Source organism: Triticum aestivum, chromosome 6B (genome assembly GCF_018294505.1).
Source record: "Triticum aestivum cultivar Chinese Spring chromosome 6B, IWGSC CS RefSeq v2.1, whole genome shotgun sequence".
Classification (NCBI taxonomy): domain Eukaryota; kingdom Viridiplantae; phylum Streptophyta; class Magnoliopsida; order Poales; family Poaceae; genus Triticum; species Triticum aestivum.
Genome location: NC_057810.1, coordinates 25,228,940 through 25,255,300, shown reverse-complemented (window position 1 = coordinate 25,255,300; position 26,361 = coordinate 25,228,940). Strand labels below are relative to the sequence as shown.

The following is a 26,361-nucleotide window of genomic DNA, read 5'->3' as shown; positions in this document are numbered from 1 at the left end:
GGTGTCCTTATAGGGTTCGGGGGTACCGGGGAGGCCATCCACATCCATGGTGGCTCGGATAATCGCCACGCCTCTCCTGCCTCCATTAAGGATGAAGGGGAAGTCTTAGGTGGGCCGTATGTCCTATGTAGTAGGTGGGCTATGTGCATAATTGTGCTTTTTTTTCTTTTCTGTCTCTTTTTCAGCTATTTTTTGGTATTTAGTTGGTCCACCAAATGAAATTTATTATATATGGAACTTGGAACATGAATACTAGGTATAGCATGTATCAGTTCAAAATGTTTCAAGCCTTTTGGAAACATCCAATTCTGTATTTTGATTATAAATGGTTTTATTTATTTATTTATTTTGGTCCACAAAATTGATGCTTGGGACAAGATGAAAACCCAAGTGGGATTCATTTCATTTTTACAAATACTTGAGGTATTTATGACATAATGTAAACATTTTAGATTTGCCAAATGAATTATTATTATTTCTGACATGCATTATAACTTTATGTTTGAATTAAGTTTCGATCAACTGGCAATTAGCAATATAAGAATGGTGACATGGCAATATAATTAACAGAGCAGCAATGCTTATTAAATGGGGGTGTGACAAACCCAGATCTCGTCATGTGACAACGAGGGTCGGGAACTGTGTCGAAGCAGACACGTGCACATGATAAGAGACGTCAAGGGAATCACTTCGAAGTCATTTACAGTGTTAATATAAGAAATACAGCAAACTACTTCTAAATTAGGCATTAGTCAGATCTTATTGGAATCTTAACCAAGTAAGCCAAGAGAAGTAACTTTTTTCTCCACCACCGCAACCCAAGTACAATGATGTGGACATGGATCCTCTGACGTACCTATCCCTGCCTTACCCTGCCTTTGGGCCGCTAACAGGTGTGACCCACGCCTGGTGGGACCCACATGTCAGTGCTGGTTCTTAAGAAAGGTCAAGGGTATATAGAGAATTCTTGTTATGTTATGTGCAATTTGAACATAAATCTGCTCCCTATCAAACTCAATCTTCCGCTGAATTAACCTGGATTCAATCGTGACTCTCTGAACTAGGTTGTACTTCGTCTTCCCCTCTGGACCTCGAGAAAAAGCCCGGCGGGGAACAGGACCGTGACTCTTCTAAACCATTACATGATAAGAGAGCCCCGTGGACATTTCCTTCCTCGAAACCTGGAAACTGATACTGCCTCGATTCTGCTTCCGTCTATCATGTCCAATCTTACTTTCGTGCCGATGAAGGGCAGTCCGGGTGGGTCGGCCTTCTATATTACCTAGTCGCCCGTTACGATATTCCTTTACGAGAATAGCCTACTTTCGCTTCTGCCCAATGGTGGGACAGCCCACGTCAGGGGATCCTCGTCCCAATGATGTACCTTAAGTTATTCATTGCAGGCATATTCATTGCAAATAATTGCAATGCAATTGTACACAACTGACATGAGCTACAAATAAATTTTGCAAATATACAGAAGCTAAACTACATTACATAATCTTTTCTAATGTGAACTATATGTAACTTAATATAAATCCATAGAAAATAAATGGTAATTCAAATGAATACTAGGAAGGATGCGATTGTAGTATTGCACATATGTAGTTAGCGTGGTCAAGTGACCGACGATGAGAGTTCTTGCTCGAGACTGTAGCAACTGGAGGTGCCTTTTGATGTTGAATTACCAGCATTGATAGAATTCATTGGTGCATCAGAATTACCAACCTTTGGGCATAAAAAAGGCTCAATCTCCTCATCACTAGCTGGGAGAATCTCGCATTTTCTTGGCCTCTTAGTTCTCAGGAATTGCAACCTCATATCTACTTCTTTCATAGTAGGTCTATCTCTTCCTTTGAGTCTCAGGCATGCTTCCGCAAGTGAGCCAATATCATCAATCTCTTCCGGGTTTGCCTCGTTGACAACCTGAGGATCCATTATTTCCATGATTGCTCCCTGTTGCAATCCTTCCACGAAATAATGGGACAAGTTTTGTTTTCCACCAAGATCATTGATAAAAATTTGCTTTCTTCTTGTCAAAAGTTCCACAAGTATTACTCCAAAACTATAGACATCACTCTTTTCAGTTGGCTGCCCGGTATGGTAATACTCTGGATCTAGGTAACCAAATGTTCCTTGGACAATAGTCACCACATGAGTCTCATCGAGGGAAAGAGACCTTGAAGCACCAAAGTCAGAAACCTTCGTAGCGAAGCTGCTATCCATTAGTATGTTAGACGATTTTACGTCTCTATGGAAAATCGGTATTGCAGCAGCCGAGTGTAGATAAGCAAGTGCCCCTGCTGCTTCTACAGCAATCCTAATGCGATCATCCCATGACAGCACACATTTGGCAGTAACATCAATGTGAAGAAGGTCATGCAATGTACCATTAGATATAAACTCGTACACCAGCAAAGGCACCTCAGATTCGAGGCAACAACCAAATAGCTTTACCACATTGCGGTGAATGATTTGAGATAAGATAGCAACCTCATTGATAAACTGGTCTATCTCAGTCTGCTCCACAATTTTGGATTTTTTAATAGCCACCACCCGTTGGTCAGATAGAATCCCTTTATAAACTGTACCGTGTCCTCCACGACCAAGAACACGAGTGGCCTCAAAGTTGTTGGTTGCCTTCTCTAGTTCCTCTAAGGAGAATATCGTTGTTTTGTTTGTGGCGCTTTCATCTGATATCAACTGCTGCAAGAGTAGGCCTTGATTTTTCTTGAAGTGTGCTTGTCGGATTCTCTTCTGGATGCCTTTCTTCCACTTGTTGGCAAATACAACTACACAGACTGCAATAATTATGGATCCAAGGCCACATCCAGTTCCAGTTGCAATACCTACATTTAATCATCGCTCTCTGAGTCACTCTGCATTTGGTTAATTATAATTGCAATGAGGAGATTTTGGTAGCTATGACTTACCCAAAATAATATTGTGTTGCTTCGCTGATGTAACACACTGCCTTTTTATCGGATCAAACTCTTGTCTATGTGGGCAACTTGAGCATGTGAAGTTTCCAAAAGAATTTTGACATGTCCCATTGCAGTAATTTTGTAGTGTGCATTCATCAATATCTGTAGAAAACTCTCATTAGGTATATATTGGCGGCTAATGTATTACTACCTACTAAAATATTGAAACTCCTTTAGGTTTGCGTGGTGTTTTCATATATTTTTTTCATTGAAAAGCATATTTTTCATCCCACAAGTCTTCTGAAAATATAGAAACGGTCCTTCAATTCGAAATATGCAAAACTTACTCGCTCAACTTCTAAAACTGGATACCTTTAGTCCCCATACCATTTCAGATGGTTTTCGACCGACGTGGACATAGTTTGACAAGAAATTGAAATTGAGGCCGGTTTTGACCACCACGTCACATAAGTGACCCCAACGAACCCCCCCCCCCCCTCTCTCCCTTCCTTGGAGCGACCGTAGCTGCTCCATAGTTTAGCATGTCAACTGTTGTTGTGGCCACGTCCGACGGTAACGACGAACTCCTCGCTACCAGAGGTATTTTTTGCTCTCTGGTACTTGCAATCTGCCACGTGGGAGTAGGCAAATTTCTCACGTTCAGTTTGTATCTCTCTTGTATGAATATAGGGTAGTCACATGTATCGCAGAGAGGTGTTTTCTGTTAGTTTTATTTGAACTAGCAGTATTGGAATGACGGGGGTCGGGGGATTGTTGCAATAGAGTGCGGAAGCAGAGGCCATGTCGTTTTTTTATTGAGAGAAGTTCTATTTTCTTGATCTGGTATGAAATTTTTCATGTACTATCGAACAAAGGATGACAAAATGTTTCATTAGCTATTTCCAAGAAATGAGTTGGCCGATGGTCTAAAAATGATTGCTTTAGATATTGATTGCAAGAAGATTTCACAATGTGTTGCAGAAGGAAGTGTAGCTAACATATATGTTGAGCAATGTCCAAATTATGATAGTTATGTTGCGTATGGGACGACTCCAAATGATAGTAGTGAATAAGATGGAGATCCAGATGAGTATGTTCCACTGGCTAGAATTCACAGGGTCGCGACGTGACAACCAGACGAAAGGAGATCTAGCACAACCACTGCCGTCCAGCGCCACCGGGATCCCTCCTCCCGATCTTGACCCCCGCTCCCATGCGGCGTCGCCACGCGGCACCGGGGCATCCCTGCCTCCCTCCTCCGGTCCCCCCACCACCACTCTCCTCTCCGCCACCGCAGGCTACAATGCCAAGGGAAAGCTTGAGGGGATCGGTAAAAACGGCCTTCTTCCCGCGCGTCAGCTGCTCAAGATCGCTGCGGCGGTTCCGATCTTTATCTCCTCGACAGTGATGGCAGACGACAAAGGCTGGAGTGTGGCGGCAGGTCTGTAGCCGCAGCTCCAGGTGGCAGCGGCAGCCATGCTGCAGCCGCTCAAACTCCGGTTCGACTTCGATCGCGGTGACACTCCTGGTCTTGATTTGCCTCACACGGGCACCCGGGGTGGCAACCCTGGGCTTGGCGGTGGTGGTCATATCCTCCGTCGAAGGTGCCTGACCGGAAGATGGGTGGTTGGATCTCGAGATCCTTCATCTAGTCCCAGTAGCGAATTAGGAAGACATAGTTGCCACGACCGAGCTGATGGCGGGCGATGGCGGTGTTCTGCGCCGTTACCTTGATGAAAGCATCGTCATGTAACTACTGTCCAGCCACTCGTGCTTCTCCAGAGGAAACCCTAGGATATGTTCTTCCAGATCGGATGATAGCGGCACTGGGGTGTCGTTTCTCTCTTGGGAGCATCATTTGTGGAGCAACGTTGGAAGACAGAGGTAGGAGGTGGAGCGGCTTCGTCCTGCACGGAGCTTGGGTAGAGATTTCATGTAATGCTTTGCTAACAGGTGCTACACTGGGTCATGCCTGTTCGGCAGGTGCTACGCATGACAGATCTTCCAAACTTCAAGTTGTGTCATCTGGTGGTACTTAGCAGCATGGTGCTGCAGTGTATTGGCAGCGACAGCGGTGTGCTCTCCAGTTTGCGCGTAAGGAGGTGGTGTTACTTGGCACCAAGGTGTGTCGGTGGCCGCCGGACTGAAGATGGTTCAGCAGTTCGATGATGATGGCGGCTTCTAAAACGTGTGCATGTGGTGTACGCTTTAGCTTTGTTGCCCTGACTGTAGATTCCGATATGTTATACGGATGGATCGGCGATAACACCGGTTTTAGATATGGGGAGCGAGAGCACTCCACACTATTGAGTTTGTAGGTGTGAGTGATGGCTTCGTGTGGCTTGATGTATTTTTTTGTCAGAACTTTGTTGAGTAATTAATAAAAATGGCTGTATGCATCGATTGATGCGGAGTCCAGGGTTTTAACCTCTTTTTTCAAAAAAAAATGTTCCACTGACTACTTGTGCACCAATAATTCTACACCTACAAAGGACTACGAAGAGGCTATTTAAACCTTTTTTTTCTCTATTCCCCCCCCCCCCAATTTTTAGTGGGGGTGGGCCCTGCCTCCGCCTAACACCAAGCAAAATCTGCCAACTACCTAATCACGTAACATTATGTTAACTTTTTTCGTAAGTGTACCATTACTCCTTCTGCACCTACTGACATGTTTAGCAATCAACGTTGTTAATCAAACTCCGTATGCCATTGCCTTAGCGCTAGAGAGGAGAAAAATAATTTCGTGGTTGCAGGCTCGTCGTTCGCTCAGGCAACACGGGCAGCGACTATGTTTCCTCTGAGGGCGACCATCCTTCCTCCCTTCCTCCCTCGCCGCCACGTTATGAGAAAGTCTGAGAAGTTGGTGCGGATGCTGGTGCCCAAGGCTGCGGCGTCTCAGTTGCTCTGGTCCTTGCAGAGGACTCTGAAACCTGTGTTGGTACCCCTGGATCTGGTGAGGCGGCGACACCCTCGGCAGGCGGTGTTCACGGGTGGTTCTGGCCGGCGCTCTCAACCACTTGGGTGGTGGCTGCAGCATGGATTTCCATCTCCTTGCCACATCTGAGGTTAGGTCCCCTTCCCATCGACTCCCTCTCTTACGCTAGTTCCAGCTGAAATCGGCTCTCTCTCATTTGAGCGGGTGTGTTCCTGGTGGTGTAGTTCGGACAGGGCAAAACCCCGGGCTGGCTAGCGCAGTTAGGTCCATATGGAACCGTTTTCCATGCTAGGAGGCGCTATCGTGGTCCTCCTATCCACCCTCGTCCTATCTCCAAAATGAAAGTTCAAAGTCCGGCTAAGATTGCGTTGTGATGGTGTGCTGTGCATTGTGTCCACCCTAGAAGCACTGCTTAGGGATGATTTGGGCGGACGGGTGTGGCTAGTCATGGTGGCAAGTAGTTAACGCGTAGGAGGTGTTTGTTGTAATATACAGTAATATGTTACCGTAACATAACGCAATCCAAGGCAAAATAAGTCTACAAACTAATAAATGCAACCATCTATGATACTAGTTATATGATATTTTGCACCATGAAGGTAGTAATATAGACCAGTGCCATTCCTAAAAAAACATAGACTAGTGTCTATGCATGACACTCGTCTAAGTTATTCTCCACTATAACTAGCCTGGGGCGTCGAGTGTGGGAGATTTGGATGGCTCTGGATTTCAAGCGGCAGTTCTATTGTCGTGTTTTACCTGGCTGGCAATGTCCCCGCTTTCCTCATGGGTGGTGCTCCTCGGCAGAGGGGTGTGTATCTCAATTCCGGCGGTGCGCCCCTTTGACCCGTCGTTATGTGATAGTGGCCCCCTTCCCGAAGTAGTAGTGTGTCGATGTTCGAGAACACCCGGTTCTTCTATTCAATGAGCGACATGACATGTTCCTTACCGTCCCATGGTCTCTTCTCGATGTCCTTGTTTCTCCATCCTCCGCGGATGCTCCTGGTGGCTTTCCAGGTGCTCTCTAGTTTCCTTGGACTGTGGCGGTGTGGCCCGTGTGGTGTGATCTCATTGCTAGGTGGTTATGCTCTTTGGTTACTATGGGTCTCGGTAATGACACCTCTCCAGCTCTTGATAGACATCTCTCATGTCCGATGGTATGATGCCTTTCGAGCTAAGGCGAGTGGGAAGGGTCCCTCTGCAGTGACTGAGAAGGAAGCTGTTTGGTTCTCGCCAACCATGTTTCTCAACCAAGTCCAAGACTCCCTTTATGTGTGTAGGCAGGGCATTGTCGTGCTTCTGTTATTCATGGTCTTTGGTTCTTGAGTGGTCTTGTCTTCAGCTAGTGCAAGTAGTGTTTTGCTTGCATTTTTATTTTGGGCATGTGTCTTGTATTGAGTTGTAAGGTTTCGAGGGTGCACCTTGTATCGTTTGGCTGATGTATGTGTGTTTGTTGTAATTCCTTGCAGGTTGATGGCTTTATTAATTCAAAGCCATGCATGTTTTGAGTGTTTTATCTCAAAAACGATTACAGGCCGAAAAGGAAAATTTGAACAAAGATTCAGAAGAGGATTGCACTAGGAGTGATTACTGTTATGATTATTTCATCATGTCAGATGAAGATGAAGAGGGTGTTGAGATTAACAATATGTATAAGGAGTATGTATAAGGAGTATAAGACACAGATCAAGGGTGAACAACTAGAGCACTTTGATGATGTTATGCTTGATGGTGGGCATACGATATGGTCACCAAATAAGGTGGCGACGAAAATGATGTGAATGGCATATGAAGCTCGGATTTTGTTATGATTCTTTCGTTGATATTGGCATTGCTGGTGAAGTGTAGAGATTCATGTCAAGATACGAAATGTTCAAGGACAAGGGGGGTCTGCCAGAATTTACTCTCGGAATGAATTTAATTGCAAGGACGAACCACAGGAGGGCCTTGAGCTGGATGGGATTGTCATCTGCATGCCCGGCCAAGGGATGCTCTGTGCGACTACTGCCTAAATGACCCGTGCTGCCTAAGTCACCATCAGTGCTTCCACTCTAGACTTAGGGTGCCGGAGAGAAGCGGAAGGGGGGAGGGGGAGAGACGAGCGATTTCGGGTCACTCAATTGAAGTGGCAGTCAAAACCTGGTGAATTGCCTGTTTCAATTAAAAATCGAAATTTTATTTAAAATTTACAGCTTATTTTCCATCTAAAAGAAAAATAAGGAATATAGTAGACGAGACATGTTACACTGCTGGCTCATAGCTTACTCGAGAGGAGAAGAATTATCTTGACTCCTTAATGATGTTGAGTCGTTTAAGGGAACTTATGGAGCTGATCCAAATACTACACCATACGTGCCACTAGTCCACAAGTTGAGCAATACCAACATTCATAAAGAAAGCATGGTATGATTTTATACTATTATTGTACCACTAGTCCATCTTAAATAAATTACCCTGCTTACTATGTTATTATGTTTTTTCAACAGAAGCTCCCAAGAGTTGTTGTGCCTATAGAGATGGATGTGAAAGGTGAGATGACAATTATTTGCCATCAGAAGACCAAAGGCACATACTCGACTGTAGACGGACGCCTCAAAATTGATGAATTGCGGCAAACATTGAATCAGTGCACACCAAAAATTGGAGATCTGTGGATCTTGCTCCACCATGGAGATGAAGCGGTTTTCTTATTCTTTTCAATTTATCCTTAAAAGGGGTGTAGGTCCTTGTACTTTGTCTTGATCAAGGCTAATTAACTAGTGGATGTTTGTACCGTCAATCGTGTTTTGCCTAGTATGTGGTGGTTGCTAGCTAGGTAGTCATGATTGACAATGATTAGAGCTAGTGGTTAATGTATGTAGCAATATTTCATAGTCTCTTATCAAAATCAATGTATTCTCATATGGATTGTATAAAAGACGCAGCCATGGCAGCATAAGTGTTGCCATGGCTGTGGAATTTTTAAATTGCGTGACTGACATTCAATGGAGGGCGCAAAAAACAACCCGCCGTAGCTATCACAACCACAAGTGACAAGCATCTTGGCACGCCCACCACCGCAGTCTCTACCAATGATGTCATGTTAGCAGTGGAGGGAGCACAGTGGCGAACGCCCCTCAAGCCTCACCAGCCACTGATGGGCTTTTCCCGCCCACTGTCGGTGTCAAAACCGGTAGATCTCGGGTAGGGGGTCCCGAAATGTGCCTCTAAGGATCGAATGTAACAGGAGGCAGGGACACGATGTTTTACCCAGGTTCGGGCCCTCTTGATGGAGGTAATACCCTACTTCCTGCTTGATTGACCTTGATGAGCATATGGGTTACAAGAGTTGATCTACCACGAGATCGTAATGGCTAAACCCTAGATGTCTAGCATGTATGGTTATGATTCTGATTCTGCCTCTACGGACTAAACCCTCCGGTTTATATAGACACCGGAGGGCCCTAGGGTTGTACAAGGTTGGTTTACAGAGAAAGGAAGGTGCATGATCCGAACGCCAAGCTTGCCATCCACGCAAAGGAGAGTCCCATCTGGACACGGAGGAAGGTCTTCGATCTCACATCTCCACGGCCCATTATTCCGGACCATAGCACATAGGCCGGCTCCCCGAGGACCCCGTAATCCAGGACTCCCTCAGTAGCCCCTGAACCAGGCTTCAATGACGATATATACGATGCACAGATTGTCTTCGACATTGCAATGCAGGTTCCTTCCCCGAATACTTCAATGCAGTTATCCGCACATAATAGCTGTAACTGGCTCTGTTCAATAATCACAACATTGAGTTGTACTGGCAAAAAATACTCAAAACTTGGTAAGCAACGTCCATAGGCGATTTTTCTGGCGAGGCGTTGTGTCCTGGCCCGATTAATATTCTGAACCGTTTAACAGACCCTGTTTCGAGGTATGGTTATTGACACACAATTTCAAAGTAGAGTTCGTGTCCCCTTACCATAGGATTTTCATCAATAGCGGTTTCTGTAATCCAACCGTGCCGTTCGCACATCCCCTTGGGAATAGGCGAGAGTTAAGGCATATGAGGGGGCGCTTGACATCTAGTGCCTTTATAAGGAGATAAGGATCCACCTTCTCACCCCATGCCTTCTTCCTCCTTAGCCCTTCTGCCATTCGAGCTCTACCGCCCAAGTTCCAATCTTTTCCATTGCCACCAAACACCTCAACCATGTCTGGATCGGGAGCGCAAGGCAAGTGGATGGCTTCCCCTGTCACAGAGGAGAACATCAAGGAGCTCTGGGAGGCTGGGTACTTGGTCGCGGACATAACTCATCGGCTTCCTACCAAAAAGCAGATCGTTCCCACCCCAGAGCCAAATGAGAGGGTAGTGTTCATCCCACATTTGCTTTGCGGACTAGGGTTTCCCCTTCATCCTTTCGTCCGTGGTCTGATGTATTACTATGGTCTAGATTTCCATGATCTGGCCCCAAATTCCTTCCTCAATATCTCATCGTTTATTGTCATGTGTGAGGCATTTCTGCGCACCCCACCCCACTCTGGCCTATGGCTCAAGGTCCTCAGTGTGAAGACGAAAGTGGTCGAAGGCTAACACACGGAGTGCGGCGGCGCCATGGTGAGCAAACTTCCCAACGTCAACTGGCCCAGGGGGGCCTACATTGAAACCATCAAGGGATAGCAGCAGGGGTGGTTCGACATCACCGAGCCCCGTGACACCACATGGGCCGCCGCTCGTGAATTCAAGTCTGGTCTTCCCATGCGGCTTACATCCTGGCTCAAAAAGGTCCTTGATTGGGCGTCGTCCGACGAGGTGACGACACTGCAGAACCGCATCAAGGGTGGTATAATAGACAAGAACACCAGCCTTGCTAGCATGATCCAGGTGATGCTTTTTCGCCGGATTCTCCCTTGTCAACGCCGGACTCAATATATGTGGGAATTCGACCCGACGAGTCATCGGATCTTGCAAAAGTTCTTCGGCACGATGCACGAAGACATATGGAAGCTACTTTTAAAGGCCCAAAAATCATGGCCGACCACGACCGAAGACCACGGCCTCGACTGCGCTCCTCCGGCAACTCCCGTAAGTTTTATGATAACTTTGGTTTGTATATCCAAGGAGTATATTGAACTTTCCATTGCTCCTATAGGGCTGGACAAAGAAGGTGGAGCGGATCCAATGTCTGGCTCCGCTGCTCGAAGACCCAGCCATCCCGCTACTGACGAAGATGCTGGTTCCGGCGCCATATAAGGCGCCGGAGAAGAAGGCCAAAAAGGAGGCCAAGAAGACCAGAGGTGGCCTCCGCCGTAAAGACACTTTGGACGTTGTGTCCGAAGACTCCAAGACTCTCTCTTCTCCTGACGAAGATGAAGAGCAAGAAGAGAGCAACTCTCCCCTCATGGGGGGATAGAAGAGGAGGGTGGATTCCGAGGACCTGGAAGCGGAGGCGTCCAAGAAGGGGAAATTCTTCCTTTCGGATGATTCCGAATCGGATGCCGACGCCACTCCCGAATGGCACCCTAGGCCAAAGCCCCTGGCCGGATCATAAGTATCCGAAGACACCATATATACGTCTGATTACATGCCTTGTGATTCTAACACATCAATTCTCCATATTGCAGCCCGGCCCGCGATCTCCCCCAACGATCATCGCCGTCTGGGGGCTCGCTAGGGCCAAACGAGATGGAGAGCGAATCGCTTCGGCAGGCTTCTCCACCCACCGCTACAGACAACGCCGAAGTGTTGTCCCAAAGAATCTCTCTGAATCACGGGGAGGTGCGGGAGGCTGTGAAGGTGGCAACGGAGGGTAAAACTTCCGTTGCCAAACAGAGGGGAAAATCGACCCCCATAGAGACCGGTGACGGGGGCCATGATCAATTCGGCCCCAAACCAAATACTATTCTAGAAACCTAGATGGCTCCATAATCGAGTGAACAGCCTCCTTCAAGAGAAGGGGGCGCGCCATCTCCACCAGCGTCCTCCATCAATCCAGAGGAGCCAGATACTCTAGTGGAAGCGCTTTAGAATGCTTCCATTGTGGAGGAACATCGTACCCTTATGGGTACAGTTGTTGAAAAGGTTCGGTCCGCTAAAAGCGGATTGAATGAAGCCTATACCAGCCTTTTAGCATGCTTTGAGGTATGTGACATAATTTATTTGCAAAAGGATTGCATGTATATAGATAGTAGCCCCTGAGACTCTGTTCGGCGTTCATAAAGAAAGGCCGAACAGAGGATCGAATCAAGCCTCATAGGTGCTAACATATATGTTTCTTTTAATGAACAGGCTTCAATGCGAGCGGCAACCTCGCATACCGCCGAAGTGTTCGAACTAAGGCGGAAGTTTGAGGAAAGGCAAGGTATGTAATACCAAAACATATCTGAAATGATATGAGTGTCGAACTGTTATCTAAATAAACTTTATGCTTATAGGTGATGCGTTTGAGGTCGAAGCCCTCAAGAGCGCTTTGGCCGAGGCCAGGAAGGAGGCGGATGAGGAGCGAGCCTCCCGCCGAAGACATGAAGCAAGGTTGGAGGAAGTCCAACAAGAGCTCAAAGAGGTTGTAAGCAAGTGTGAGACCTTGGAGCGCAAGGTTTCGGATCAAGACTCCGAACTGGGTATGGTGCTCCAAAGTGCAAGGGAGTCCAGGGCTGAAGCCCAAGGCGCCCGTCGGGAGATCCAAGAGGCAAAACAGATCGCGGTGGGTAAGGCCTTTAATATGCAGAACAGATTTGTAGGGAAAAAGTATACATTACTGACCCGCATTTGGAATTCTTCAGGAGCATTTGCGAATCTTTCCCGAAGTATTGCTGATGCTGCGGATTTCTTCTGAGCTGAAGACGGGAGCTCAACAGAGAAGTTGTTCTGATTGCAATATCTTGGGCCAGAGCATCCAGGGCCCCTCAGTGATCAGCTGAAGCAGCTGATCGAACTGCATAGGATGGCCGAACTGGCCATGAAGGATGTCATAATCTATCTTTGGCCGGACGAACCTATACCCAGTAGTTATTTTGGGCTTGTAAAGCGGTTAGTCGATGCCTGCCCGCGGCTTCATGCTATAAAGCGGTCCGCTTATGTCGAGGGTGCCCGGATGGCCTTCGCCCGCATCAAAGTGTAGTGGGCGAAGATGAATGACACCAATCTTGCAACCGAGGGACCGCCCGCAGGCAAGGAGCATTGTACGTCAGAGCGATATTTCATAGACGTCCTGGAAGGGTCCCGCATTATAGAGAGCCAATGCTCGAAGGACATCATTTTTGAATGAATGTATCTGTGCTGCCCAAACTTTGTATTTGATGAAAACAAGTCATTTGTATAATGTGTTTATTGTTTCATCGTAAATTATATCCCCTCCTGTGCGGGCATTTATTTAAACTGAGAGTTGGCCAGTCATCGGCTTCAACCCCTCACGTAGATAGTACGGGGGTGTTCAGGACAGCACAAAAACACACTTGACCCAGTGACCTGGTCCTTGAAGGAGGTGTTAGTGCGGCGAACCAGGCAATCAGACTATGTGGCTTTATTACTCTCACTTAGCAATAGGAGTTTGACTATAGGATTTTAGGCGCAGCCCCTGGTATTTGTTCGACAGTCCGAACATGGGTGCTGTAAACGCTTGTCCCTATAGAGACCGGTTCATCGCCTAAAGTGAAGAAAATCGCAAGAGATTTTTAAGTAGTTGCCGAATAGCTGACCAGCTCTCGCCTCATCATGACAGTCAGTTTTCGGTTTTCTCTACTAAGGTGTTTATCCGGATGAGCCGGAAACACAATCGCAGTAGTTCTCCCTTTACTACCTTAGCCGATTCAGCGGAACGTAAGGTAGCAAGCACAGGAGCCGGGCAACCCAACTATTGACCAAAGACATGATTCGGAGCCGATGCATATAATGCTATACTCGGGACACCGAACTGTACTTATGAAAAGTGTTCGGACTTTATTCTATTTGAAGAAGTGTATGCGACTGAATGAAGCCCCTGGCGATTTAAGTCAAGCCGAGATGTACATGACATGACAATCAGACCAAAAAAAGGAAAGGAGTATAGATTAAGAGATAAGCCAGTAGCAAATAGCCTGGGCGAAAAACTGCTTTCATTATAGTCTGATTGATACGTCAAAACATACTTGAACAGATAATGCTATAAGCATCAAGGCTATTTTACACGTCGAACACAAGGGAAATCTGCGTACAGGTAAAAAAGGGAAGAGGCGATCTTTAAGGATCCTTTTAGATACTCCATCGTACACCCGCGCTTCTCTTCTCCTTGGTAAGTGATCTTTTTAGAGGATCAGTGACTGGGTTGTCATAAAGAGCCCTTGACACCATCAAAAAGTGATATAGGTTTTAAAGAACCTAAAAAAAGAAAACCAAAAATAAAGAGAAAAAGTGTAAGAAAGTCTAGGTAGGGTCGAGCCGTGTGGACTTTATCTTTGATATGCCTCCGTCTTTGCCCATGGTATCTGAAGTGCATAATTATGTGCACGCGGTACATATGCCGCAGCTATGTTGGGGCTAAGACAGAGGCCGAATTGCTAACGAGCTCTAGACGAGCTGGGCTGTTATTTTACACGATAGTCCGGACTCGTTTAACAGAGTCCGGAGGCTTGACTGCTGAAGTGGAGTTTGGCTTGATAAGGCCGACCTGGACTACTGCTGCGAGAGCCGCGGTGTGTTCCTCGGTACGAAAGGAGCTATCCATGTTTCCATGGACTGTTATAACACCGCGTGGTCCTGGCATCTTGAGTTTTAGATAAGCATAGTGCGGGACAGCATTAAAGCGGGCAAACGCAGTTTGTACAAGCAGTGTGTGATAACCGCTACGGAAAGGGATGATGTCAAAGATCAAGTCCTCGCTTCGGAAGTTGTCTGGCGAACCGAAGACGACTTTCAATGTGATGGAGCCCGTGCAGCGGGCCTCTACACCAGGAATTACTCCTTTGAAGGTTGTTTTTGTGGGCTTGATTCTTGACGAATCAATACCCATTTTGCGGACTGTGTCTTGATAGAGCAGGTTAAGACTGCTGCCGCCGTCCATGAAGACCCTCGTTATGTGGAATCCATCGATAATTTGGTCAAGGACCAACGCGGCTGAACCTCCATGACGGATACTGGTCGGATGGTCTCGGCGATCAAAAGTGATCGGGCATGCTGACCATGGGTTGAATTTTGGGGCGACTGGTTGTATTGCATAGACGACCCTTAACGCGCGCTTGCGCTCCCTCTTGGGGTTGTGAGTAACGTATATAATGTTCACCATTTTGACTTCAGGGGGAAATTTCTTCTGTCCCCATGTATTCGGTGGGCGAGGCTCTTCGTCTTCATCCTCGCTGGGTGACCCTTTCCCCATATGCTTGGTGTTTGACTTACATGCCTGTTTGAAAACCCAACAACTTCTGCTGGTGTGGTTGGCAGGCTTATCAGGGGTGCCGAGAATCTGGCAAGGTCGATCAAGTATCCATTCCAGGCTAGATGAACTAGTTTTGTTTCTTTTGAATGGCTTCTTCCGCTGACCGGGTTTGGAGCCACTGAATCTGGCGTTAACCACCGTGTCTTCGGCATTTTCAGTATTGCTCCGACGCTTACTTTTTTTTGCGCCGGGGCCTGCCGTTATTGTTCCTGGCTTCAGAAGTGCCAGGGTAGCTGGTGCTGGTGCCGCTACGCGCTAGGCAGCTATCTTCGTCTGCACAAAAGTGTGTCATGAGTGTTGTGAGGGCTGCCATGGACTTTGGCTTTTCTTGGCCGAGGTGTCAGGTGAGCCATTCATCGCAGATGATGTGCTTAAAGGCTCCTAGAGCTTCAGCATCCGGACAGTCAACAATTTGGTTCTTTTTAACTAAGAACCTAGTACAAAATTTTCTGGCCGACTCTCCGGGTTGTTGGACTATGTGACTGAGGTCATCAGCGTCTGGAGGCCGGATATAAGAGCCTTGGAAGTTGTCTCTAAAGGCATCCTCCAGGTCTTCCCAGCTTCCAATAGAGTTTTCTGGGATACTATTTAACCAGTGTCGAGCTGGTCCCTTAAGTTTTAGAGGGAGGTATTTGATGGCATGTAAATCATCACTGCAAGCCATGTGAATGTGGAGAAGAAAATCTTCAATCCATACTGTGGGGACCGTTGTGCCATCGTATGATTCAATGTTCACGGGTTTAAACCCTTCTGAGAACTGATGCTCCATTACCTCATCGATGAAGCATAAGGGGTGCGCGGCGCCTTTGTATAGGGCAGCGTCGCGACGCAATTCGGATGGAGTCAAGCTGCAGTGATCGGCCCGGGGAAGGTTATGCTTGTCGCGCCAGGCCTGATGCCGTCTCCCCGTGCTGGAGCATGGCCCCTTGATCCATAATTATCTGGTCTGACCGGCTCTACTGTCCAGGTCTTGTTGTAAGTCATAAGTGTATCCTGCAGCTGCTGTCTCTCTGCCTTTACAACGGGGTGGTGCAGGCTGGTGTTCGGCTTGAGTTGCCGGTCTTTCCCGACCCCGTCGTGGACGATCAGGTCTGTCGCCGGCTTTACGCTTTGGCGGTATAGGCTCCAGGGCCTCATCGTCAAATTGTGGTAGCAGCTTGCGCTTTGGGTAACTCTTGGTTGGGCGCTCGAGTCCGTATTCCTCGGCTGCTAGGACATCAATCCATCTGTCATTGAGCAGATCCTGATCAGCTTGAAGCTGCTGCTGCTTCTTTTTTGAGCTTCTTGTCGTGGCAATTAGCCGGCGCTTGAATCGCTCTTATTCGATGGGATCCTCTGGCACGATGAATTCTTCGTCGTTGAGGATTTCGTCCTCTTCGGAGGTTGGTAGGTAATTACTGTCCTCCGCGGCCTCGTCCTCAATAGGCTCATCGGGGTTGACTTGCCCGTCCTCCAAATCTTCCTGTTCAGATGTTTGTTCGATAGGGGCTTCCTGGTCTTCGGTGTTCTCCGGGGTATTATTGTCTCCAGTGTCGGTATTGATGTCTTTTTCGCGAGGTGACTTCGAGAGGCGCCGCTGACGTCGGCGCTTTGGTGGTGCCTCGGAAGGCTTGTCCTCCTCTGGATCTTTCCCACCATCATCGTCATCCTCTTTGGGTGTGTCCACCATGTACACGTCATATGTGGAAGTAGCCTCCCAGCGTCCAGTGACCGGTCGGTTCTGGGTTTGCTTGTCTCCGGCATCGTCACCGATATCGTCGATGTCTTCGGAGTCATAGTCGAGCATGTCGGTTAAGTCCTCGAAAGTGGCTATGAAGTGGGTGGTGGGTGGGACGTAATATTTCCCGCTCTCAGCCCCTGGTATGGGCCAGGCATAGTTCGGCAGCGATCTTTCTGTAATAGTGAGAGATCGGATAAGGTCCAGGGCCTCGTCTAGGAGCGAGATCTGGACGGGGAAGCGAGGGTCCGGTGAGTTGGGCGGGGCAGAAATTCCCTGGCCGAACTCACATAACATGGACCTCGAGAGTTGGGAGCTAGTGTCTGGAGGCGAGTCTGGTTCCATAATGCTGAAGGGAGCCTGGTGCAACTCTGGACCTGCCGGTGAGGCGATCCCTTCCGGTCCTCCGGTTTCCGACTCTATGGCCATAGAGAGTCCGGTGGGCTCTAAATTCCCGTCTTCAGACCTGGTGATGCGCTCCAGATCTAAGGCCAGAGCGGTGTTTGGAGTCGCAAACCCTTCAAAGATCAAGTCTCCTCGGATATCAGCGACATGGTTCAGATTTCCAAAACTAGTCTAATGACTGGGGGCGTAGCTGTCGATCTGCTCCAGCTGGCCAATCGAATTGGCCCGCAGTGCGATGTCGCCGGAAGATCTGGCCGGGGAGAAAAGTCTCCCTCAAGGCGGTATTGTTGTGGATGATTGATGGAGCCATCGAGCCTTTTAGTGACGGCACAGTAGAACTCTCAATGAAAGCACCAATGTCGGTGTCAAAACCGGCAGATCTCGGGTAGGGTGTCCCGAACTGTGCATCTAAGGATCGAAGGTAACAGGAGGCAGGGACAGGATGTTTTACCCAGGTTCGGGCCCTCTTGATGGAGGTAATACCCTACTTCCTGCTTGATTGACTTTAATGAGTATATGGGTTACAAGAGTTGATCTACCACGAGATAGTAATGGCTAAACCCTACATGTCTAGCCTGTATGTTTTTTATTCTAATTCTGCCTCTACGGACTAAATCATCCGGTTTATATAGACACCGGAGGGTCCTAGGGTTGTACAAGGTCGATTTACAGAAAATGAAATGTGCATGATCCGAACGCCAAGCTTGCAATCCCCGCAAAGGAGAGTCCCATCTGGACACGGGGCAAGGTCTTCGATCTCACATCTCCACGGCCCATCAGTCCGGCCCATGACACATAGGCCAGCTCTCCGAGAACACCGTAATCCAGGACTCCTAAGCATTCCTGCAGTACTGGCAAGGATGACCCACGGGAGCGGCTTGAGCGCTTACCCAGCCAACGGATTCCCTGGGCGACTACCGCGTGCCTAAATCACCGTTGTTGCCTAAGTCACCATCAACGCTGTCACTCTAGAGAGAGGGGCGGTGCCTTTTGGTCAATCAACTGACCTGGTGGTCAAAACCAGGTGATGCGTCCAGTTTTAGTGAAAAGTCAAAATTGTGTCCACGTTGGTAGGAAACCACCTAAAATGGCACAAAGGACTAGATCTATCCACTTATCAGAGTTGAGGAACTTAGGTTTGCTGGTTCACAGTTGATGTTACACCTTCTAGACAGATCACAGATGAAAAATATACTTTTCTCATTTTCTAAATATTTGTTGGTGTGGGAGAAACATTTGCCTAATAAAGGGTGATGAGGAGGATCAGACCTGTGCAGCCAGCATTGACGTACGGATTTCCTTGAAAGCCTGACGAACATTTACAACGATATCCCATAAATATTTCTCCGTGGGTGACGTTTAGGCAATAGCTCTGGGAACTGCGACATGCATACTCAGTATCCTTTTGCATAGCTGTTTCACATGTTAAATTGGCAACCGCCCACTTTATAACAATGTTGTATTCCACAGAGAAATCAAATTGATCTTCCATAGGTGAGTCCACTCCATATACATCTTCAGTCTGGATTAATATTGCCTCTTTTTCATTACTTCCGTTCACCATATTGCTAACAGTCAGAGTCCCATCTTCCACGGAGATACCGGTCACCTGATATTGTGCATCTTTTGAGACAGAGACTGTGAGATTGCCAGAGGTACAATTAAGATGAAATTTTTCGTTTGCACAACATCCTTCTTCAAGCCCAAAGGGGAAGGGAATAGTAATGGGTCCACATTGTTAGACTATGTATAGCTTCTGTACCTATGTACGTATATGGTACATATTGTAACACAACCATTATATATAATGAGATAAGCCACCCCTAGAGGGTCGTGCTGGTTCCCCAAAACTTATTATCTTACATGGTATCACGCTAGGTTACGATCGCTTCCGCTTCTAAACCCTAATACCCGCACCGCCGCCGCAGCCGCCGCCGCCTTCACCGCCGCCGCCGCGCCACCGATCGCGCCGCCGCCATGTCGAGCGCCGCCACCACCGGTTCCACTGCTGCGGGCTTCCTCCTGGCCTCTCTTGCGGCTCTGCTCAACCTCCCGCTCGATGCCGTCTCTGTTCCGGCTCCGATCGGGACAAGGAGCATCGGCTCCGTCTTCTGCACGCCGCCGGCGCCCTCGCTTGGGCGTGACCTCGTGGTCCACACCGCGGCGCCGCCGTCCGCTGCGGACTCCGCAGGCGTCGTCCCGCCGCTCCTGCCGCAAGCGGATCACACTGCCCCGCTGGCGGGGTTGGCGGCGTCCGCCCCGGCCGCGGGCCTTGCGGCGTCCGCACCGGCCGCGAGCTTTGCGGCGCCCGCCCTGGCTGCGGTCCCGCCTCCTCCCGCAACGGCTTCGGTGCCTCCGGCTGCCTCCATGGTGTTTGCACCCCAGGCAGCCTCCTCGATGGGATTGTCTTCGCCGCCGCCGTTTCACTTCGGTCATCTCATCACCATCAAGCTCTCCGCCGACAACTACATCTTCTGGCGTGCGCAGGTTCTCCCACTCTTGGGGAGTCACTACTTGCTAGGCTACGTCGACGGATCGCTTCCCTGCCCACCCGCGCTGGTAGACAGCGTGCACGGTCCGGTCTACAATCCGGCCCATCGCGTCTGGACGGGGCAGGACCAGGCGAACCTCTCCTCCATCCAGGGGTCGCTCTCGCCGGCAGTTGCCGGCCTTGTTGTCTTCGCGAAGACGTCTCATGAGGCCTGGTCCATCCTTGAGCGCACCTTTGCAGCGCAGTCCCAGGCTCGTGTCTCTGCACTCCGTCGTCAGCTTGGAGAGTGTCAGAAGCTTGACTCCACTGCCACTGAGTTCTACAACAAGGTCAAGGGCCTCGCCGACACATTGGCCTCCATTGGACAGCCCCTCACCGACTCCGAGTTCAACTCATTTATTGTCAATGGTCTTGATCAGGAGTATGATGCCTTAGTCGAGATCATCAACGAGCGGGGCAACTCGACACCCATGCTGGCACACGAGGTTTTCTCTCGGCTCCTTCTCACTGAGCAACGGGTCGAGACTCGCCGCACCAGGGGCACTGGCTCCCTCTCGGCCAACGCCGCCACCAAGGGTGGCCGCTCTTCTTCATCACCCCGGTCTCCCTTGGGGCTGCCACCGTCGCCCGCCTCGGCCACCCACCTACTGCGACCTTACCGGGGGCTGGCGGTCCACGTGTGTGTCAGCTTTGTGGCCGCGATGGGCACTGGGCCTCCAAGTGTCATAAGCGCTTCCAGCGAAGCTTCCTTGGTCTTGGCAATGACGGCAAAGATACACGCAACAATGCCCGTCAGGTCGCCATGGCTGATCGTCCCGCGCCGCAGAAGCAACAGGGACACACTCAGTCCTACTCCATCGATCCACACTGGTACATGGACTCTGGGGCGACAGAGCATCTAACCAGCGAGATGGGGAAGCTTCACACTCGTGAATTATCATGGCTCCGACAAGATCCACACCGCCAATGGAGCAGGTATGCACATCTCTCATATTGGTCAAGCATCTCTTCTCACTAGACATGCCAATAGGAGTCTTCAGCTTCGCAATGTTCTTCGAGTTCCATCTGTGACCCGTAATCTTCTTTCAGTTCCTAAACTCACACGTGATAATAATGTGCTTTGTGAATTTCACCCTTTTGATCTTTTTATTAAGGATCGGGGCACGAGGGACATTCTTCTTAGTGGGCGGTTGTGCCAGGGCCTCTACCGTCTGGAGCATCCTGGTGTCGCTCGTGTTTTCAGTGGAGTTCGGGTCTCTCCGTCACAGTGGCATGCTCGTCTTGGTCACCCGGCCACACCTATTGTCCGTCATATTTTGCGTCGTCATGAGCTTCCTAGTTTGTCTAGTCATAAAGATGTAGCAGTGTGTGATGCTTGTCAGCAGGGGAAGAGTCATCAACTTCCTTTTTCGGAGTCCAGTCGTGAGGTGAAACATCCTTTAGAACTTGTGTTTTCAGATGTATGGGGTCCTGCTCAGACTTCTGTCAGTGGTCATAATTACTATATCAGTTTCGTTGATGCTTATAGTCGCTTTACCTGGCTTTACCTTATTAAACGCAAATCTGATGTGTTTGATATTTTTGTTCAGTTTCAAAAACATGTTGAACGTCTTCTCAAGCACAAAATTGTTCATGTCCAGTCAGACTGGGGGGGGGCGAGTATCGCAACCTCAACTCTTTCTTTCAGTCGCTTGGGATAGCTCATCGTTTAGCATGTCCACATACACATCAGCAGAATGGTTCAGTCGAACGTAAGCATCGTCATATTGTTGAAGCTGGTCTTACTCTTTTGGCCCATGCATCTGTTCCGTTTCGGTTTTGGAGTGATGCTTTCACCACTGCATGCTTTCTCATCAACCGTACTCCTACTCGTGTTTTAAACATGAAGACTCCCATTGAGGTTCTCCTTAATGAACAACCTGATTATACCTTTCTCAAGGTATTTGGGTGTGCTTGCTGGCCGCATCTTCGTCCATATAACAAGCGCAAGCTTGAGTTTCGTTCTAAGAAGTGTGTTTTTCTTGGCTATAGCTCTCTTCATAAAGGTTACAAATGTCTTCATGTTCCCACTAATCGTGTCTATATATCTCGGGACGTCGTGTTTGATGAGCATGTTTTTCCCTTTGCCAACCTTCCTGTGTCCACTGTCGAACCACCATCCCTGCATTCATCCTCTGTTGCTTCTGACCAATTTGATGATGTTGCATACTCTCCTTTGCTGTTACCTAACCATGGTGCAGGAACCGGACGTGGAGCTCGTTTGGAGCTGTTGGAGGATTCACCATCATCATCGTCGTCTTCTGGTGGGCACGTCGATTGCCCTATGTTGCATGGCATCGATTCGCGTGCCCATGCATGGTCACCCGACGAGCCCGTCGCGCCGAGCATCTCCACTGCTCGGTCCGTTTCGCCAGCGGCCGCCGAGTCGCCCGCGGCTCGGCCCGTCACGCCGTCTTCGCCTGCGGCTCGGCCCGTCACGCCGTCTTCGCCCGCGGCTCGGGTCCTCACGTCGCCTTCATCAGCGGATCGGCCCGCGACACCGGCCGCGCCACGGCCCACTATGCCGAGCTCGCCATCGGCCCGGTCTGTGATGCCGGAGTCGCCAGCTGCTTCGTCTGCTCTGCCGGTTTCGCCGGTGGGTCGGCCTTCTTCGCCAACCGAGTCCGAGGCTACCGTGACTGGCTCCTCGTCACCGGCTGACTCGTCAACGTCGCCGTCCTCCAGCCCGTTGCAGGCTGCTCCGTCGACCTCGGTGGTTCCTGTGTCCCGACCACATACACGCAGTCGCAGTGGCATTTTCAAACCTAAGGAACGTAAGGATGGTACGGTTGCTTGGTTGGCTGCTTGTTTGGCTGCTGCTGTTGCGGATCCATCTTCTGAGCCTCGCTCATATCAGGCTGCCCTGCGCATTCCACATTGGCGAGAGGCTATGGAGCAGGAGTTTCATGCTCTTCTTCGTAACAAGACATGGACTCTCGTTCCTCCACCACCACGGGTAAATGTTATTGACTCAAAATGGGTATTCAAAGTGAAGAAGCATTCGGATGGATCTATTGAGCGTTACAAAGCGCGACTTGTTGCTCGCGGTTTTCGGCAGCGTCATGGTCTTGACTATGAGGACACCTTCAGTCCTGTCGTCAAGCCTACCACTATTCGGCTTCTTCTCTCCATTGCTGTTTCTCGTGGTTGGTCACTTCGTCAACTTGATGTGCAGAATGCTTTTCTACATGGATTTTTGGAGGAAGAGGTTTATATGAAACAGCCGCCTGGTTTCTCTGATCCTGATCGTCCTGACTATATCTGTCGTCTTTCCAAAGCACTATATGGTTTGAAGCAAGCTCCTCGTGCCTGGCATGCCCGCCTTGCCTCTGCCCTTCGTGCTCATGGGTTTGTGCCGTCTACTGCTGACACTTCGTTATTTCTTCTACAGAAGCCAGAAGTCACTATGTATCTTTTGGTATATGTCGATGATATTATCCTTGTCAGCTCTTCTCAGTATGCTGCTGATGCTCTTGTCTGCTCTCTTGGTGCTGATTTTGCGGTCAAAGATCTTGGGAAGCTTCACTACTTTCTTGGAGTTGAGGTCACTTCTCGTGCTACTGGTCTTGTCCTTACGCAGAAGAAGTACTCCTTGGAGTTGTTACAGAGAGCTGGCATGCTGAAGTGCAAACCGACCACCACACCCATGTCGTCTACCGACAAGATAACAGCTGTTGATGGTGAGCTTTTGTCTCCTGCGGATGCCACAGAGTACAGGAGCATTGTTGGTGGACTTCAGTACTTGACGATCATGAGACCAGATATCTCTTATGCTGTTAACAGGGTTTGTCAGTATCTTCAGGCTCCCAGAGATACTCATTGGGCTGCTGTTAAACGCATTCTTCGTTATGTTCAGTTCACCCTGACATTTGGTATGCATATTCGGCCGACTTCCTCTCGGGTCCTTTCGGCCTTCTCTGATGCAGATTGGGCTGGTAGCCCAGATGACAGGCGATCCACGGGGGGTTATGCAGTATTCTTTGGCTCTAATTTGATCGCCTGGAGTGCTCGGAAACAGGCTACTGTGTCACGTAGCAGTACTGAAGCTGAGTACAAGGCTGTGGCTAATGCTACTGCAGAGATTATTTGGGTGCAGTCTTTGCTTCAGGAGTTGGGTTTGTCTCAACCACAGCCTCCTATTCTTTGGTGTGATAACATCGGTGCTACATACCTTTCTGCAAATCCAGTATTTCATGCCCGAATGAAACACATTGAAGTTGACTATCACTTTGTACGGGAACGTGTATCACAGAAGCAACTCCAGATCAAGTTTATCTCATCTAAGGATCAACTTGCAGACATCTTCACTAAGCGTTTACCGCTGCCACAGTTTGAGGCTTGTAGGCGCAATCTTACCCTTCTTAGTTCTTTAGAAAGTGGCTAAGATTGAGGGAGGGTGTTAGACTATGTATAGCTTCTGTACCTATGTACGTATATGGTACATATTGTAACACAACCATTATATATAATGAGATAAGCCACCCCTAGAGGGTCGTGCTGGTTCCCCAAAACTTATTATCTTACACACATGATGCAGGACAGTGTTCTTTGGGCTTTGGGTTATAATCTGCTCCACGGTACATAGACATAAAAAGTAAGAACAAGATGATGAAGGCTAAATAGAAGGGAATTTTAACTCATTATGGAGAAAATGTAGGGCCGGAAGTACCTTGCATGCATCCATCTAAAATGTAAGGGTTGCCTTGTCCATAACTAGAGCAGACACATTGGTAACCACCGGATGAGGAATTCTGACAACTGCTACCGTTGCTGCATGCATAGCTTTCGTTCTTCAGTTGTGCACCTTCACAGCTTTGTTGGTCCATGATGGCAACTCTAAGAACTGCGCCATCAATCATGCTATCATTTGTCCAACTAGAGAAAAGATCAGATGTATTATAACTGTAATAATCTGGATCACTTGAAACTAAAGCCATGATGCCAGGGTGCAACCAATCTGATTGTGTTGCAGTAGTATTAGTGCTGACAAGTTTTGCCCGAAAGGCTGCCAGGTCCCTCGGTAACTGGATGAGGCAGCAGCCTATTCCATTACAATGCCCTCCAGTTGGTGCCTTCTTGCCGGCACATCTACTCATACAAGAACCAACCATGTCTCCCGTACCATACTTGAACAAGGTGACGTCGAAATCACAACCAGCTATGAACAAAGTATTATAACTAGCGAGAGTAATACCTTTAGCAGGGGCCTCCCATGTCATGTTGTAGGTATTTGTACCTGGCCTTGTTGCAAGCTTGAAGATTATAGGGGTCAAAACTATGCCATAGCTGGAGTCGATGTTAGTGACCTGGACAGTGCTTCTGCCTAAAAAGAGCTTGGGATGCTTGGTTGAGTGGTTGCAGGTGAGATCGAAGCCTTGACGAAAGCAGCCGGACCCTATACCAAAGGGATAGGAGAAGTCAATGTCCCCGCACCTTGTGATGCAGTGAGCCAAGGAGCGATTAGATGGGATCTGCAGGATCCCTCCGGCGGGTCCAGACACTGCGGCCGATGCTTGTGGCCAAGCTGCCAAGAACATCAGCACAAAAGAAATGGCGCTGAGTATCGTGCTCATCGTTGCGCTGCACCAGTAGGCTGGTCTGTTTTGTGTTGGTGTTGATGTTGGAGCTGGTGATGGGCTTCGGCTTTTGGTTTGGCGAAATTTGTAGACTGTATAAAGGCCACCCCAGCTAGGAGTCTTCTGTAGTGTCAATCAAAATATCAAACGTAGCTAGGAATTCCAGGGCCACTATTCCCATCAGATGTGATGGTCGTTGCTAACGCCAACATGACTCGGTCATGGCCACTACTTGCTGCTTGCTGATAGCCACATGAAAACGCAGATTTTTTTTTTCTTTCCTTTTTCTTTTCATTCTTCATAGGGCGGTCGTGCATGCTTGCTTGCCGTGTGCGTGCTGCGATTGCTGCGTGCTAATATTCGAGCAATGTCAACATCGCTAATTTTTGTGGGCTTTTCTAGATGCATCACTGTTAATTCGACGAGCGGCAACACAGCATGCAAATTGACGATGAGCATCAAAATTATGCAGAATTTTGCAGGGAGAATGTCGACCATACCTTGGTCAGCAAAAAATGTTATTGCTTTGAACAGCTGCACTGAATTTGCGTGGCTCCAACATATTGCTTTGTTATTGCTTATGAGAGACGAAAATCATTCACCTTGCTCAAGAAAAAAAAAGAGAAATATTTATCTTTGTTTTATGCCCGCTCAGTCTTTCGGAGGTGCTCATAAGGGTAGTGTGTGTCGGACCGCCTGTCGGACCGCCTGTCCGAAATAATAACATGGCGGATAGTATGGACAAAATATTTCTCGCCACAAGAGCTGGATTTGGGGAGCCCAGCGGGTAGCCCATTTGATGTCCGAACACGCCAGGACGTCAAGGGGAGAAATGAGCTTTGATTTTGGAGACGAGGCTAATCATTTGTTTGATTCATTTACATGCATTATAGC

The 26,361-nt window shown here is 48.5% G+C and overlaps 1 protein-coding gene across 1 annotated transcript; it reads right to left on the bottom strand.

Moving 5' to 3' along the window:
- Nucleotides 1-1,390: 1,390 nt before the first annotated feature.
- LOC123135502 (wall-associated receptor kinase 3) lies at nt 1,391-25,557 on the bottom strand. Its single transcript, XM_044554586.1, has 5 exons — nt 24,561-25,557; nt 24,420-24,458; nt 18,631-19,095; nt 2,934-3,086; nt 1,391-2,849 (listed from the first exon to the last, which is right to left on the bottom strand). The coding sequence occupies exons 1-5, from the start codon at nt 25,462-25,464 to the stop codon at nt 1,618-1,620; spliced, it is 2,793 nt and encodes a 930-aa protein (XP_044410521.1). The 5' UTR covers nt 25,465-25,557; the 3' UTR covers nt 1,391-1,617.
- Between the last annotated feature and the right edge of the window lie 804 nt (nt 25,558-26,361).

Excerpts from the sequence above, each read along its gene's own strand:
- LOC123135502 (XM_044554586.1), bottom strand. The coding sequence starts at position 25,464 with ATGAGCACGATACTCAGCGCCATTTCTTTTGTGCTGATGTTCTTGGCA. Across the intron at positions 3,087-18,630 it reads CGTCAATGCTGGCTGCACAG|ATATTGATGAATGCACACTA; the intron begins GTCTGATCCTCC and ends AGTTTTCTACAG. Across the intron at positions 2,850-2,933 it reads GCAACACAATATTATTTTGG|GTATTGCAACTGGAACTGGA; the intron begins GTAAGTCATAGC and ends GATTAAATGTAG.